The sequence below is a fragment of the Mchenga conophoros genome, linkage group LG9 (assembly GCF_057382185.1).
Source record: "Mchenga conophoros isolate Kocher_MC1m ecotype Shallow Benthic linkage group LG9, M_conophoros_male_GT1.1, whole genome shotgun sequence".
Taxonomy (NCBI): Eukaryota; Metazoa; Chordata; class Actinopteri; order Cichliformes; family Cichlidae; genus Mchenga; species Mchenga conophoros.
The window spans coordinates 371,541-387,763 of record NC_140534.1 but is presented as its reverse complement, the minus strand read 5'-3'; the positions used below and the strand labels follow the sequence as shown (position 1 = coordinate 387,763).

At 42.7% G+C, this 16,223-nt stretch overlaps 1 protein-coding gene across 2 annotated transcripts; it reads left to right on the top strand.

The window, feature by feature from the left end:
- The first annotated feature begins 9,159 nt into the window (after positions 1–9,159).
- Positions 9,160–14,491, top strand: LOC146566503 (leucine-rich repeat-containing protein 31-like). Of its 2 annotated transcripts, none has more exons than XM_085286030.1 (6): positions 9,160–9,291; positions 9,740–9,923; positions 11,052–11,154; positions 11,480–11,644; positions 11,803–11,958; positions 12,232–14,491. In XM_085286030.1, the coding sequence occupies exons 1-6, from the start codon at positions 9,242–9,244 to the stop codon at positions 12,687–12,689; spliced, it is 1,116 nt and encodes a 371-aa protein (XP_085142156.1). In that variant the 5' UTR covers positions 9,160–9,241; the 3' UTR covers positions 12,690–14,491. The 2 variants fall into 2 exon arrangements, with proteins under 2 accessions (XP_085142156.1, XP_085142157.1); XM_085286031.1 differs by lacking the exon at positions 9,160–9,291 and adding an exon at positions 10,193–10,288 and having other exon boundaries at positions 9,789–9,923.
- Positions 14,492–16,223: the final 1,732 nt, after the last annotated feature.

Here is a 16,223-nt window from a genome sequence, read left to right as displayed (position 1 = left end):
GCCTTATGTACAAACAGGTAGGAAAAGAAAGGTTGTGGGCACCCTGAAAACCAAACACCCCCCCCCCCCCCAACAAGCTACTGCCTTCTGAACATGGTACATCTGAAGGCACTGACATTTCCATTCAGAGGGTCTGTCTGTGTTGGCCCTGTGACAGGCTGGCGACCTGGCTGCTGGGATGGGCTTCAGCCATCCACGATCCTGAATTGGATAAGCCAAATACGCCTGGATGTGCTGCTAACCCTGCTTGTAATCCATTAATGGTTTAACTTAGTCTTAATATTTTTTCCCAGGCTGATATCAGATCGAGGGCTTCCAGCTCTGGGCACTCTCTTTGACAATATCCAGTTCAAAGGCAAAGGACACGAGGTAGGATATGATAACATCTGTCCCACCAATTACCAGATGTGAATGAACATTGGTTTTTGAGCTAAATCTGTTTGGCCTGTCAGCTTTTAATTAGATGTCCTAAATTTGGTTTGAGACTAAAAGGTCAAAAGTTGCCCTTTCTGTCGTGGTCAAAAATGAGTGAGGGGAACCAGAGGTTGGTTTACCAAATTAAGATGTCTTTTGTTCCAATGACTGGAAGTCATTTTTTAGTGGGAAGAAGAAGCGTCCTATCACACACAGCCCTCTTTCATATCACTACTCGCTGTTTTTGATGTTTGCCCCATTAGGCTGCAGACCTGCGGCTGCTGATGCAGAAGATGGAGAACTGGGCCCACAGGTTGTACCCCAAATTGCAATTTGAAGATTTTATTGACAAAGTGGAAAGGCTCGGCAGCAAAAAGGAAGTGCAGGTGAGAGGAAGCAGTAGAATATTTCCTGCAAGCGTGTGGGATTCCTAATGTTCAGAATTTGTAATTTTTTACTCATTCTTCTATAGACATGTCTTAAACGAATACGACTGGACATGCCCCTGACACATGAAGATTTTACAAGTACAGATGGTAAGAAGAAAAATCATTACTGATGGGGATACGGTGGACTAGGGCTGTGAGATATGACCAAAGTCTCATCTCCCGATATAAGAATTCTATCGTCCGATAACGATATAAATCACAGAAATGTAACATTTTCTGTCAATTCTGTGAATCTCGACTTGCGTGAAGTGTTTCCAGCTGCGCGTCATGTAGCTGGAGTCGAGTGTTTTAACCGATGCATGAAACGACACATTTTTAGACAGAAGTTGTAACGGCGCCGTTTTCTTTGTGAGTATTTATTACACGGCGTGCTGCGGGGGAAAGCCTGTTCTAACGTTTGAGTCTAAGGTTTATTTTTTAGCACCTGGCGGCTCTGTTTTACTTCTCATCCGTAAACACTCTGCTCTTTCACGTGATTCCGTTTATTTTGAAAAGCCTCAACAGGATCTTGAGCTTTATTCTGAAAGGTTTATGTGGAACATAAACAAGCGGACACGCGATGGTTTTACCGTCGTTGTTGCTAACGACAACGCATAAAAACAGGCGCTTGTCCGTCCGTAGTGTGGTTATATATAAGAGAAAGAGAGAACTTTACTACAGTGACATCAGAACCATGAAGAAATATTGCCGTAAACAGTTTATTTTGCGACACCACGAAACAAACGATAGCGTAAAATGAAATAGACGTTTTTGTATATATCGTTGTATCGAACAGCCCTACGGTGGATTCACACCTGCAGGTGCACATAGGAAATACTTGCCATATTCCACAGGACTTAATTATCAGCACTGCTTGAAATTGTGTTCAGGTGCTGGTGACGAAGAGGTACAACGTGAACTGGAAACATTTGGGGATCCTGATCTGTTCAGCAGAGAGAGTTTTATTAATGCTCCCCAAGGGCAGATTGCCGAAGCCCTCGCTCCCCCACCTACTCCCTCTCTGACCGAAGAGCAGCAGAAACGTATTGAGCTGAACAGACAGCGGGCCCTGGAAAAGAGGCGCGCACGCCAGCAGCAAATTGGTAAGAATGGCAAAAATGTATCATACAGCTGGGACACAATATAACAGAAATAATTAATGATTCTGCTACAAAACATCCAGCGAAGGTTCATAAGGATCATCTAGCTTCATTGGTGTATTAACTTTATATGAAAATACAAAAAGCAAAACATTGAATGTACAGTATATTGCCAAAAGTGTTTGCTCATCTGCCCCCACACTCATATGAACTCGAGTGACATCCCATTCACGACGTCCGCCTGTGCAGCTATATCAGCTTCAACTCTTCTGGGAGTGTTTATGGGAGTTTATGACCATTTGTAAGGTCAGACACTGATGTTGAAGGCCTGGCTCCAAATCTCTGCTCTCATTCATCCCAGTGGTGTTCTGGTCAGGACTCCCATGCCAGAGTTCATGTCTTTGTGGACCTTGCTTTGTGCACTGGTGCCCAGTCATGCTGGAACAGGAAGAAGCCATCCCCAAACTGTTCCCTTAAAGTCGGGAGCCAAAATGTCTTTGCATGCTGAAGCATTAAGAGTTCCTTTCACTGGAACGAAGAGACTGAGCCCAACTTCTGAAAAACAACCCCGCACCGAAATCCCCCTGCCACCAAACCTGGAGCTCTGTTGTCCTGGCAACTGCTAAGTTGACTTGTCTATCGGCTTTCCAGATTGAGAACTGTGATCCGTCGCTCCATAGACTGCATCTCTCCTGTTCTAGAGTCCAGTGGCGGCGTGCTTTACACCGCTGTGTCCCATTGCTTTGCGTTGCACTCTGTGATGTAAGGCTTGGACTACAGCTGCTCGGCCATGGAAATGGATTCCACGAAGCTCTCTGTGCACTGTTCTTTAGCTAATCTGGAGACCACGTGAAGTTTGGAGCGATGGACTCCACAGAAAATTAGCAACCTCTGTGCGCCTCAGTATCCACTGACCCCCACTCTGGGATTTTACGTGATCCACCACTTGATGGCTGAGTTGCTGTCGTTCCCAAACACTTCCACTTAGTAGCAGCAGTCTGCATGCCTAGGTGCTTGATTCTATACAGCTGTGGAAGTTACTGGATCACCTGAATTCAATGATTTGGATGATGGGTGGTGAGTGAATACTCCTTACAATATAGTGAAGTGGATCTAGTGTATATATCCACCAGAAACCCTGAAGGTCGAGTGACGAGTTCCCGTATTGCACAGTTCGTCCAAACCACCAGAGATTTCTCACATTAGTGTGGAGTTTGGTAATAAGAGGCAAAGCATGTAGAAAACATTGATTTCTTTACTGCCTGTCTGATGTCAGCTTCAATTAGGCGTAGTATTTTTGTTTTTGCCTTACACTTGTGATCCAAACTGTTTTTACTTCCTCTTTAGTTAAAGCGGAGCCAGCTGTCTGCGATCTATTGTCTACAAATCTTTAACAGTGACATTAAATCGTTCTTCAGGGTCCTCATTTACCGCAGAAATGATGTAATGTGATTTAAATGAGACCCATAGAAAAGAAAATGACCTGTTGATCGGTCTCTATTATGAGCCTTCACCCATAAAAATGTGTTTACAGTTTATAACACTAGATGGTGATATGAGACCGTTTCCATTGTATTACCCGAGCATGATTTACTCATCGACTTTAAACTTTCACATTTTAGTCATTAGTCCTCCTTAAGAGGAGCCAATCCACCCCCCCCCCTTTTTTTTTTCTGTCCAGTATAGAAACTAAACAGCTGACATCATTCGGGTAGTGTAGCTTCCAGAGATCTGAAGTTAACGTGAACTCTGGAGGGCAGTCAAAAGCTTAATTTTTTATAATGCAACATACTATTATTTACATACATATTATTTTAATAAGCAGTTTCAGGGTTCGTGCTGTTTTAATGAGTGTTCGATGGAAAACGACACTGAAGGAATTTGTACTCTTGAGTCACATGACAGTAAATAATTTCGAGTATGTGTACATAACACAGGCTAATGTTTAAAACTATGATTATTATTTTGCTAGCTATCAAACTTGCTGGAGAAATGATTGAAATGCACTGAGTGTGATAGAGTACGGCAGTGCTAGCACAGCAGTTAGTTATGGCATGGTGATTTATGCAGTGTGCTTTAAACTTGGCTAACATTACTTAGCAGTAGCAGTAATATTAGTGACTTCACTCAAGTGAAAGCTTTAATCGTTAGTCCGACACTTAACTAGCCAACTTAAGCCTTAAAGAAAAACTGGTAAAAAGAGGGACTGATGCATGTGGGCACAAAGAAGCCATTTCTTGTGCTGCTGAAGTTCCCTGGCTTTCATTCAAAATGTGTTTATCGTGAGCACCGACACATTAAACCATTTAAAAATTATAAATGGCTTTAAGCTCACATTGATGCCTGTGGGGCTCTATCAGCCACGGAGACGACAGACACATTTTAGTGTTTTAATGAATGAATGTTTCATACTTTAAGGCTGCCTGTTTATTTAAGGGAGATGAACAATACATTATTATTTGACATAATTCTATGACAGGTGATGGACTGAATAAATAGATTTTAGGTCGATGTTTGTGCGTTTTTAAAGTCTTATATGTTGAATTGAACTGAGTGTGTCATCTGTTCAAAGCCTCCCGTCAGTGCTGTTCTCCATGCCTGTCTTACTGTACATGGTGTTATTAGCACAAACACTTTAAAGCTGATCATTTAGGACTGTAACAATAATCCAGAGAGCAATGTAGTCAAACATCTCACAGTTAGTTTTATTGGGAATGAACTTTGACCTGTTAGGCCCCCAGGGCTTTTCTGAGCTTCCTGCTCGAAAATGAAGAGGCCAAAATAAATGGAGTATTTCTCTGCAATTACAAACTCTGTGTAAACAGTCTTGGTATCAAAATAAAGCTAACGCTTGTGAGCTGTCATCAGAGGGGTAAATATTACTGCAGATGTTACTATGTCAAAGTTACTGGGACTCAAACATAGAAAAAAATGATTATTTCCCTCACCTAATTTTTAAAAGTATTTTATAGCTTATATGCTATAAAATATACTTTGGGTCACATTTAACTCCAGAAAATCATAAATCAAAATATGGATGTTACCTGTCCACAGATTCATGGTGATGTAACTGCTCTTTTAACTGTTTGGTGTTTGTAGAAATGGTTTACAGCTGAGATTCAGAGGCTTCTGTGGACACTCATGTCTGCACTTATATTTCTGACCTCGTGTTATAACCGATTAAATGTGATCTCCTCTCTTTTCCCCCATTTTTGGTGGTGTGGGTGCTTAACTAGTTAAAGTACCAAACATCTGTCTCCTGTTGTTGTGTCATGTAGGAAAGAAGCATCAATATCTGATGAGCAGACTTGTTCATTTGTGCAGATTTCTTCTTTTGTGTGGTTGTTTTTTCCAAGTGGAGATGAGCATCTCTAACAAGTTGATTTGTTCACATTTGCACATCTGCATTTTTGAGAGAAATGAGTTTTTTGAGTTTGTGCACTATATGCATATAAGACAACCATTTCCTTTTTCAGTATTTTTGTGTGGTGCATTTTTCTCTGTTTTAACAAAAGAGGAACAAAGAACATTTAAGTCAACCTAAGACGATTTGTTTTAATTTTTACATGGTCTTACTGAGGTGATGCAAAGTGGAACATGCAAACTGTTTTTTTGGTAATGTGCTGGAAAAGCTTGATAATGGACCTTGAAAGTGCTTAAAGTGCTTAAATTTGACCCTGAACAATGAGTTTGAACCCTGCAGTTTACAGTTTCATTTTTCATTATCTCAGCTTTGCCTGTCTTTTATAAATCGTAGTAGACTGAGTGTGTCTGTGTTGACTGAAACCATCACTGTTTCTAATTCTCAACCCTTTCAGGCCCTTCAGCCTCTCAGACTGCTGACATGTTAGGAGACAAACCTCCAGCTGCATCCTCACCAAATGTCATCAAAGGTTCTACTGATGGAGATGAAACTGTAGAAGATCCTGACCTCGAGCCTTCCAACAACACCTCCACGCAACAAACCAGCCCGCTTCCCCCCAAAGACTCTGAGCCCGCTGAGGCTGAGACCGGCCTCAGCCCTGAGCAACAGCTCAGCAACGACTGTGTAGAGGGGGATTAAAGTTCACGTGCAGCAGTTTCTGCTGAAAAGCTTTGGCAGTGAGCAGATTTAAAGGTTTCCCAATGTTCGTGCCTGCTCATTCGAGTAATGTTGTGCATTTCTGGTGGTTTATATCTTGAGCACATGTTCCTACTGTGACGTCAGCTTTGGGTTAGCAAAGACATTTATAATCAATGGAAATAAATGTTTTTCTTATTTTTAAAAGTCCAAATCCTAAACGTATTTACCATGTGTTGGTATCTGTTACAGAAAAATATTTGAACTGATCCACAGTTCCTGCTCTGATGCATCTTCTTTCTCCAGTTTCACTATTGGCAGAATTTTGGTTGCAAACATGTTTCTATAAAAGGCCTCTGTGTGTGTGTAGTATGTGAGCTGTCAACTGACCATCACCCTCTTCCAAGCATTAAGTGCTCGTTCAATTATGAACAGTTCTTTCTTAAGCTACTGCAGGGACATGAAACGCAACACGATGAAGTGGCTCCATCTGCGCTAATGAAAACACCATTTTTAATTACAGGCCACTGCACACATATTGAAATAGTTATGTACAGTTCATATTTCTGTTGGTAGTTCTAGAAAACAATCTTAAAATCCACAAACCAAAAAACGCTTCTGATTATTTACCAGTTCAAACAATAAAAATGTCCTTGGTGTTGGTGTCTTCTATACAGGCTCTTGATATACAAACTATAAGATAAATACATCCTAGTTTTATACATCACTTCCAACACAACCAACCTCAGGTGTGTTCATTACTCTACGGGTTTATTTTAATTGTTTGTTAAAATAGTTTTTTCGATCATATTGAGTATAGAGGAATGCAACTGTGAGCTTTAGCAATTATCCCGCTTCAACAGGACCGTGATCCCGATGTGTGAGACAGCAGGGTGCTGCCACTGGTGTTGTAATGTGTGATTTAGTTCCTCCTAACATTTCAGTTTTCTTCCAGTATCTATCCTCTGTGATTACTGGCTCTTTAGACAGATTTAATAGAAGTGTGTGAGCTATTGGCTCAGTATAAAGGGTCAGTAGTGTTTTCATGTCACCTATCCATCCTCCATTTAGTCACCCAAAGCATGTAGTAAATACTGCTCACTTTTATTCACCTTCTCTTAAATCCAGAAAAATTCCCACTTGTTAACGTTGAGTGTGTGTGTGTGTGTGTGTGTGTGTGTGTGTGTGTGTGAGTGTGTGCGTGTGCGTGTGTGTGTGTGCGTGTGTGTGCCAGTTGCAGCCTCCAAGTTGAACACCATCACCAAATCCAACCTGGGTCAGTGTGTCAGCAAGTACGACCTGCTGGTCTGGTTTGAGATCAGCGAGCTGGAGCCCACTGGAGAGTGAGTATCCACCTGGAGTGTTATATTCACGCACAAGCTTTAAAGGAACCATAAAAATGATCTCCAGGAAGAATATTATAAGTTGGGATGTTGTGTCACCTCCTCCCTCCATGCACAGGTACATCCCAGCCATCGTGGATCACAGTGGAGGCCTGCCCTGTCATGGTACCTACCTGCTGCACCAGGTACAGGATTGGTGCACATGTTGTTTCCTTATTACTCACACAGTGGTAACTGCTTCCTTTGTACACAGTTGAATATCTTCTTTTAAAGCGTAATGTTGCTCTAGCTGTGCTCACTGTGATCCTGAGCTCCTGTTATGTTTGCTGCAGGGGATCCAGCGGAGGATCACAGTGACCCTCATCCACGAGAAAGGCAGCGAGCTCCATTGGAAAGATGTTCGTGAGCTGGTTGTAGGTGAGCAGCCTGCCTTTAGGGTCTAGTCGTGCTATACCTCTGTGTAGAAAACAAAACCCCAAAGCACCGAAACAATGTTTTATAGTGTTTGTGTGCTTTTGATAGAGGAAGACAGGACAGAACATCATTAAAGGGATTTGACTTTGTGAGATCACCCTGAAAACGCACCACTCGGTTCACTCTGAGATATTTTCAGTCTGGAAAGATGAATCTGTCGGGCTTCAGGCTGCTTCTCACTTTAAGCAGTTCATGCTGTAGCTGATGGACCAAAAATGACATTTGATATTTTAGACATTCAGCTGCTGACTCTGAAGCCAACAGGCTCTTGAGTGTGGATGATTGTGTTGGTACTGGATGCTGTGATCAAACAGCTGTTCTGATCTGTCTTCATTCATGCCTGTTGTTATTAAGCCTCCTAAGCTCCAAACCAGTAAAAGCAATCTTTGGAGGCAACACCCTTTTTAGTACTTTGCTGTATTTGTTTGTGATTGTGTGACACTGAACCACAGTGCTATGTATATCCTCTGTAACACTCAGACGTTTCCAGATCAGTGTTTCCCCCTCAGCTGTTTCTCACTATAGAGTCTTTCCTCTGTAACAATGAGGCACCAGCAGAGCATATCTGGCTCCCAGTCTGTGGCTGATAGTGCCCCCTGCTGTTAATAACAGGAACAGTGTAACCTTGTATGGAGCTCATAGTGATGGTCTGAAGATTGCTGCTGCAAGGCAGTAATTTGTATCCATGTGTGCTGTCTATTCTGAGCATATGCAGTTATGTGAGCTCTCAGGTTTTATGTATCAGGACCAGTGTTGGTCAAGTTACTTGAAAAAAGTAATCAGTAACTAATTACTGATTACTCCCCCAAAAAAGTAATCCCGTTACTTTACTGATTACTTATTTTCAAAAGTAATTAATTACTTAGTTACTTAGTTACTTAGTTACTTTTTAAAAACACGATTTACAACCTGAAGAGGTGATAAAGTGATAGATCTTTCAGCCCAATTCTACTTTTTCTACATAATCCATCATACAAAATGTAATCAAATGGAAAAGTCTCTTTTTTTAACTTGTTTTATCAGTTTTAATCTTTTAACTTTATGCATCAAGCAAAACATTTAATTATATGCAACATTCTCTGACTTGAATAAATTAGTTTAACATTTAAACCTATTTTCTACACATTCCAGCACATAAAATAAAATATTTTTTGTGTTTTCACTCACTCTTTCAAACAGATGCAAGTAAAACACAGCAGAAAATAAATAAAGTCAAAGACTCAGCGGTCCTTTTGCTCTATTTTCACCTGTAAAGCAGGAGCAGGGTAGGCGGAGGGTTACCCTGGTGCAGGTGTGCTGCGGTCAGTTGAAGAATCCGCGCAGTGTCTCTGTGAGTTTCCCATCACGTCGTAGCTACTCGGTGCTTGCTCGGAAGTTTAGGGGTTTTTTTCGCTGTAAAAAGAAGTTTTCTTCCCACGCACGATGGACGCTAATGTTTTTGTCACTTTTTATGGAATCAAACTCAAAGTAAGGTCAGTACTTCCACGCTTTAAACGCTGCACGCTCATACTCTCTCCCGCACTCGATATATTATCCATTGTTGATCTGCACACAGCTGCTGTCACCAACGTCGCACTTGCTTACGTCACTGTCATGAGACATTCTCGCAAAAAAAATCACGGTTTTAGTAACGCAGTAACGCAGCGTTCCTACGGGAAAGTAACGGTAATCTAATTACTGATTTTGCAATAGTAATCCCTTACTTTACTCGTTACTTGAAAAAAGTAATCAGATTACAGTAACGCGTTACAAGTAACGCGTTACTGCCCATCTCTGATCAGGACATAATTAAAAACAATCAGGTCCTTAGTAGGTCTTAATATGAGGTAAATATAAAACATGAAGTGTTTGTGAGGTTCATCTGCAGCACCTTTGTCTCTGTGAAATGTTTGCTAATTTAACATTTTCCCTCCTAAACAGGAAGGAGTTTGTGGAGGCCTATGTGAATCATGCCTTCAACACATCAGTGGAGAATCTGTTCCAGGAGTTCAAGCGAGGCTTCTTCCTGGTGTGTGAGCAGGATTTGGTGAGGCTGTTTCGACCAGAGGAGCTGCAGGGAGTGCTGGTCGGCCAGGACGTGCATGACTGGGAAAAGTTCAAACAGGTAGAGTCAGCCAAACAGACACAGGCTGTAGTTTCACAGCTGTCCTGTAGCACAATAACTGTGTACTGCATACTGTCAAAAGCATTCAGTCGGCTGCTTTAACACAAATATGACCTTGAGTCACATCTCAGTCTTAATCCAGACTTTTGTATGATAGTATAATATAATAGTCAGCCCACCCTTCGCAGCTATAACTGCTTCCACTCTTCTGGGAAAGCTTTCCACAAGGTTTAGGTGTGTTTATGGGAATTTTTTGACTATTCTTCCAGAGGTGCATTTGTGGTGTCAGACACTGACGTTGGAGGAGAAGGCCTGGCTCACAGTTGCTGCTCTAATTCATCCCAAAGATGTTCTATCAGGTTGAGGTCAGGACTCTGTGCAGGCTAGTCCAGTTCTTCTACACCAAACTCACTCATCCATGTCTTTATGGACCTTGTATTGTGCACTGGTGCCCAGCCATGTGCACACATGCCCACACTTTACACTTGGCACAGTGCAGTCAGACAAGTACTTCTGGCAACCACCAAACCCTGACACATCCATCGGATTGCCAGTCAGAGAAGTGTGATTCGTCACTCCAGTAAACACATCTCCACTGCTTTAGAGTCCAGTGTTGAGATGCTTAAATCACTCCATCTGACGCTTTGCATTGTGTTTGTCAGTGTAAGGCTGGGATGCAGCTGCTCAGCCATGGAAACCAATGAAGTTTGGACATCTGTAACAACAGCAGACTGCAGATATTGGTGACTTAAGTGCACTATGAGCCTTAGCATCAGCTGACTAGCTGTCATTTCCAATTACTTCCACTTTGTTATAATATCACTAACAGCTGACTATGGAATATTTAATAGCGAGGAAATTTCATGACTGGACTTGTTGCACTGGTGCATCCTATCACATTACCATGCTGGAATTCATTCAGTTCCTGAGAGCGACTCGTCCTTTCACACATGTTTGTAGAAGTAGTCTGCATGCCTAGGTGCTTGATTTAATACACCTGTGTCCATGGAAGTGATTGGAACACATTAATTGAATGATTTGGATGTGTTAGGGAATACTTTTGGCAACATAGTGTATGCCTGACCTTACAAACTCTATGATTATAACAGTCATTTTCACTGTTTTCAGAACACAAGTTATGGTTGGAGATATCATGACCGCCACCCCACCATACAGATGTTTTGGGAGGTATTTGATGAACTAACTGAAGAGCAGAGGAAAGATTTCCTTCGTAAGTACTTGCTGAAGCCTCCATTATGATATGTTACTGAAATCACACTGTATCATATAAAACATTAGATTTTTCTGCACTTTACCAAGATACATTAGAGAGCAGCATTGTTCTGATTAATATACTGTAAAGCTGCTTCTAGCTGGTGGACTGAGCCGCCTCACCTTTCACCTGGCTCACGTCACACACCTGGAGAGACTCGACCTCCACCTGTGTTGCCTCACGCGAGATGATCTAGAGGCTCTGAGTCAGTTGCTACCAATCTCACACGCCGGACACTACTCGCATGCTCGCTGCAGCAGTCATGTGACTCGTTGTTTTTCAGTCCAGGTGCTGCCCTCTCTCACTGCACTGACCGAGCTTGATGTGTCATCCAATAAGGAAGTGGGAGGTGTGGTCCACCTGCTGGTCTCCGCCCTCCCTGCGACACAAATGAGGAGGCTGCCATTCAACAGCTGCTACATGAGCAACGAGTCCTTCACTGCTCTGGGTAACACACACACACACACACACACACACACACACACACACACACACACACACACACACACTTGTTTATTTATAGAAGTTTTCCTTCAAGTCATTCTCCCTGAATACCTCTTCCACCCTCTAGCCTGAAATGGTGAAAACTTTGTGTTTATGCATCAGCCCTGGCGGTGTCCTATCTGCGCACGGTGGATATTTCCTGGTGTAAAGTGGTTGGCGGTCACTTGGCGCTCCTGCTGGATGCTCTGCAGCCATCAGTCGTCAGCGAGCTCCGTCTTTACAGCTGCGAGCTCACCACTGATGACATGCAACATCTGGGTAACTAACACACAATGACATTATACTTTTTCTTTTTTGGTCTGTAGTGGATCATTAGGCTGCATAAATGTATATTAAGACAAGTAAAGCCTGAAGGAAATTGATATTTCTTTCATTTATTTCATGCTGCCAGCATCTGTAGCTGTCGTATAAAACAAAACAATGAAACTATTCGGTGTTATTTTTGTCTCCATCAGAAACATTGTGAACAAAACAGTAAAGTGAACAGGCATAAAGTGATCAGTTATCAATGGGTCCTCTTCCTCTGTGCAGCTGCCGTGTGCAGACGGGGCTGTCTCTCCTCACTCCGTGCACTGGATCTGTCCTACAACAGCTTGGTGGGAGACAACGGTTGGTGCAGTCTGTTTGCAGCAGGAGGTCTGGGCTCTCTGGAAGACGTGGATGTCAGTTTGCGACCTTCAACCTCTGCTCCGTGCTCAGCCTGGCTGCCCGCTCTGCTCCGAGCTCTGCCTCAAATGCCGGCGCTGGCTCGACTGGCCATGCAGAGGTGGACAGCTGACTGTCAGGAGAGAGAGCAGCTGAGGTACTGTCTGAAAAAGAGGAGCGTCCTGCTGGAAAGGGATCCAGATTTACAAGACACATCATCAACATGTAAAGGGAACAGTCAGGAGAGCCTAGAAGAGAGTCAGCCTGAGGAGATTGGAGCGGACCGCACTGGAATTTACTGTCAAAGAGCGACCCACTTTGTTGCTTTATTATTATTTTTTTAAGTCTCTGTTACCACAAGAAGGTCAGTGTTGAGGTCAGCTGCATCACGTCTGATGTAAACTGTGTCACACGTGATGGTTTCAGGGAATACTGGGAACTTACAGAGTTAAACACAGCTGGTGTGGGTTATCATATTTGTCGTCTCTCACCTTGGCTGCAGGGTCTGGGTCTTTCCAATGCAGCAGTCCTAACACTTGAGACACACATGCCGAGAAGTGGGGATACCTGGAAATGGACAAAGGCTTTCAGCAGAGTTTTAAAGCAGCTATTCAGGAAAAGAGCTGTGAATTATCTGCATACCTTGTTAGGTAATCAGCTATTTTGGGGTTCTTTAACAAATCAACCAAAAGGTCGACTGAGTATTTTCTCGTCAGAGTACCTTCACCGTTCACGATGATGTTGAGCACAAGCTGGAGCGTTTGATGGATGTTCTTTGCATCAAAGAGCTACGAGGAAATCCCAGAGATTAGAGACAGGATATTATGTGAATCAGCATGAATGTTGTTTGTTGTTCAACAGATAAAAACAAGAAGAGAAAATAGAAACAAAGTAAAAAAGGAACAATTGTTTCTGCCGTTAAGAAAAAAAAATTGAGTCATGGCAGAGACCTGCAGAAGTCTTGAGTCTCATTTGATGACATTTTGTCAGATTGCCTTGTAATTTAAAAAAAACAAAACTGTTTTTTGAGCAAAAGTTCTCCAGGTTTTTTTGGAGTTCTTTCAAAGTTTTCTTATTTTTGGACGTTAGCTGCTTTTTCACTCTTTTTCAGTCCAGTCTGTGCATCTGAACATTTACAGAAAGATTTCTTTGTTTCGTCTTTAGACACTTTGTTAAACGCAGATCCCAGCAGAGTTCGCCTACCTTCTCTCCAACCTTCTCAGGTTTTGTGGATATTATACATGGTTATGCTGAGGATATGTCGGCTACTTTCCACTGGAAATGCCTTTTGGTTAAACTGTCAGCGAGGAATTTGCACTGTTACATTTTTATATAACTTTAATGCAAAAAAAACAGCTGCTTGTTTAAGTGAAAATACACTGATGGGGTTTTTTTCTATTCATGAACAGGAGTGTGATCAGTTTAATAAAAGAAAAAATAACCATAACCAAGATATGAGGGGAAATCTTGGACAAATACAAGCAGACTGGAGCAGCCAGCGTTCAAAACACCGACGTTCAAGGTAACAGAAGGTTCCCGAGCCACATCCACCCAGCTGGTTTCTGTGTTTCTTGTGTATTTGTGTACACTGTGACTTCATGGCTGTCTTGGGCTCCAGCTCTTGTTTTGGTGTCTCATTAATTTGATTTAATGTCCTGCTTAGTGATAACATCACTCTTGGCCTCCCTGCACTGGCTTCCAATTGAATTTAGGATTCATTTTCAAGTTCTTTTATTGGTTTTTAAATCTTTAAATGGTCTGGCACCTGCTGAAGCCCTATGTCCCCACTCGTTCGCTCCGGTCAGCTGAGCAGCTGTTGCTCTCAGTCCCCAAATCACGGCTGAAACTGAGAGGAGACCGAGCGTTCTCTATCGTGGCTCCTAAGCTTTGGAATAATCTTCCTCTTCACATTAGGCAATCGACATCAGTGCTGGTTTTTAAATCCAGATTGAAAAAGCATTTTTATTCACTGGCTTTTGACTCAGTGGTTGACTGACTTGTATTTTATTGTTTTTCGCTATGTTTATTATTGTATCGTATTTATTATTCTTATGGTATCTATTATGTTTCTATTGTTCAGCAGTTTGGTCAGCCTTGTGTGTTTTTAAAGTGCTATATAAATAAACAATGATGATGATGATGAACATAGTAACGTGTGTTGGGTTGCTCTGTCTTCAGACTCACTGTCAGACTGATTAGACAGTGAGTCTGAAGGTGAGAGTCCTCACTGCCCACGCCTGTCTTTGGGTCTGACCAACACCGTTTCCTGTGTGTCATTCCCCCCTCGCCTTCCCCCCATCCGTCCTGTCTGCACTGACCTCTCCAATAAAGACAAAAGGCCTCATTTTCTGAAACTCTTCCTATCCCATCACCTTGCGAAGAATCACTTCACCATGTTGATTAATAAGGACGGTGGGAATGGTTTGAAGTCTCGTCACAGAAAATGTGCCAAAGGCAAAGAATCTGAGCTTGAAATAAAATGAAATGAAAGATCAGCCCCACACAGGGGTTAAATTCAGATGGAAACTCTTATCACACAAAGAGAACAAGCGAATAAATATATCTGAGTGTGGCCCCTCGACTGTCACAGTGTAGCTGACATTTGATCTTATCATGTGTTAAAGCTATTTTAATTACTGAAGAGAACCAGTGTCAAACTCAGCCCAAGTATGGTTGTACGTTAATCCTTAAAGCAACAACGTTTTTAAAGTTGCAGCGTCATTTTTACACCACACCTAAAATCCCACTAATCGTCCGGGCTCTTCACCCTATGACCACACGCTGGGGTATCTAACACCACATGACCCAAATGGAAACTATGTCAGCTGAAAGAAACCCATCGAAATGTGCAACACTTAAAACTTTGCCTGATTGGAGCATGGCTTCAAATACAGCCCTGAAAACAGACAGGCGGTCGTTGGCATTTCGTTACAAAGTTTCCTTGTTCAAAACTTCTGCTTCATTATAACAACCGAGTGACTGGGATCTACGAGCTGAGCTTGTGTAAGATGTCTGACACTGGAAGCTCAGGTGAGCGGCCATGAAACATGTTTAAAGAACGGCAGCTGTTTTATCATAATTCTGTGGAGAGCTTCATCCTAATGAGGGCTCATGTCCTGAGCAGGGATGCAGAGGAGGAGGAGGAAGGTCCTGGACACATCAGTGGCTTATGTGCGTGGAGAGGAGAACCTGGCCGGCTGGAGGCCCAGAGGAGATAGCCTCATCCTAGAGCACCAGTGGGAGCTGGAGAAGATGGAGCAGCTGCAGGAGGTGGGGCCTTAAAAGATTCATAAAGAAATAAATCTGTTTAATATCGTAGAGGGAAAAATGACTTTTCAGCTCAAAGACCAAAGTGCTATTCTAAAAAGTTTTTTCTTAGAGTACAGACTTTACATGACTAACCTCCCCTCTTCTCCCCACCTCACATTCGCCCCCATCTTTCGTCCAGGTGGAAAAGACCCGTCACCTTCTGGGAGAGGCGGCTCCCGTGGGAACAGCTCCCACCACCAAGTCCCTGAGTGAGTCTCTGTCCCCCAGCGTGAGCTCCGGCACTCTGTCCACATCCACCTCCGTCTCCTCGCAGATCTCCAGCACCACCTTTGAAAGCGTGAGAAGGAGCTGGCCACCAAGGTGAGAAAAACGTGGGCTTAGTGGGCGTTCTTGTTGCTGCCTTCTTCCTTCTCTGCTCGGAGCTGATCGGTCTTGTTCCTGTTGTGTTGTAGTGCCTGCGCCTTCTGACACACACCTTCAATACTGAATACAAGCAGCTGGTGAACAGCATCAGTGACTGCAAGGTGAGAAATAATACAAAGAAATAAAAAAATAGCCTTTCTGTGTCACATCAGGGAGTTCCTATATTGACGTCTACCTCATCCTGC

Excerpts from the sequence above, each read along its gene's own strand:
- LOC146566503 (XM_085286030.1), top strand. The coding sequence starts at position 9,242 with ATGGACGCTAATGTTTTTGTCACTTTTTATGGAATCAAACTCAAAGTA. Across the intron at positions 9,292-9,739 it reads GGAATCAAACTCAAAGTAAG|GAAGGAGTTTGTGGAGGCCT; the intron begins GTCAGTACTTCC and ends CCTCCTAAACAG. Across the intron at positions 9,924-11,051 it reads ACTGGGAAAAGTTCAAACAG|AACACAAGTTATGGTTGGAG; the intron begins GTAGAGTCAGCC and ends CACTGTTTTCAG.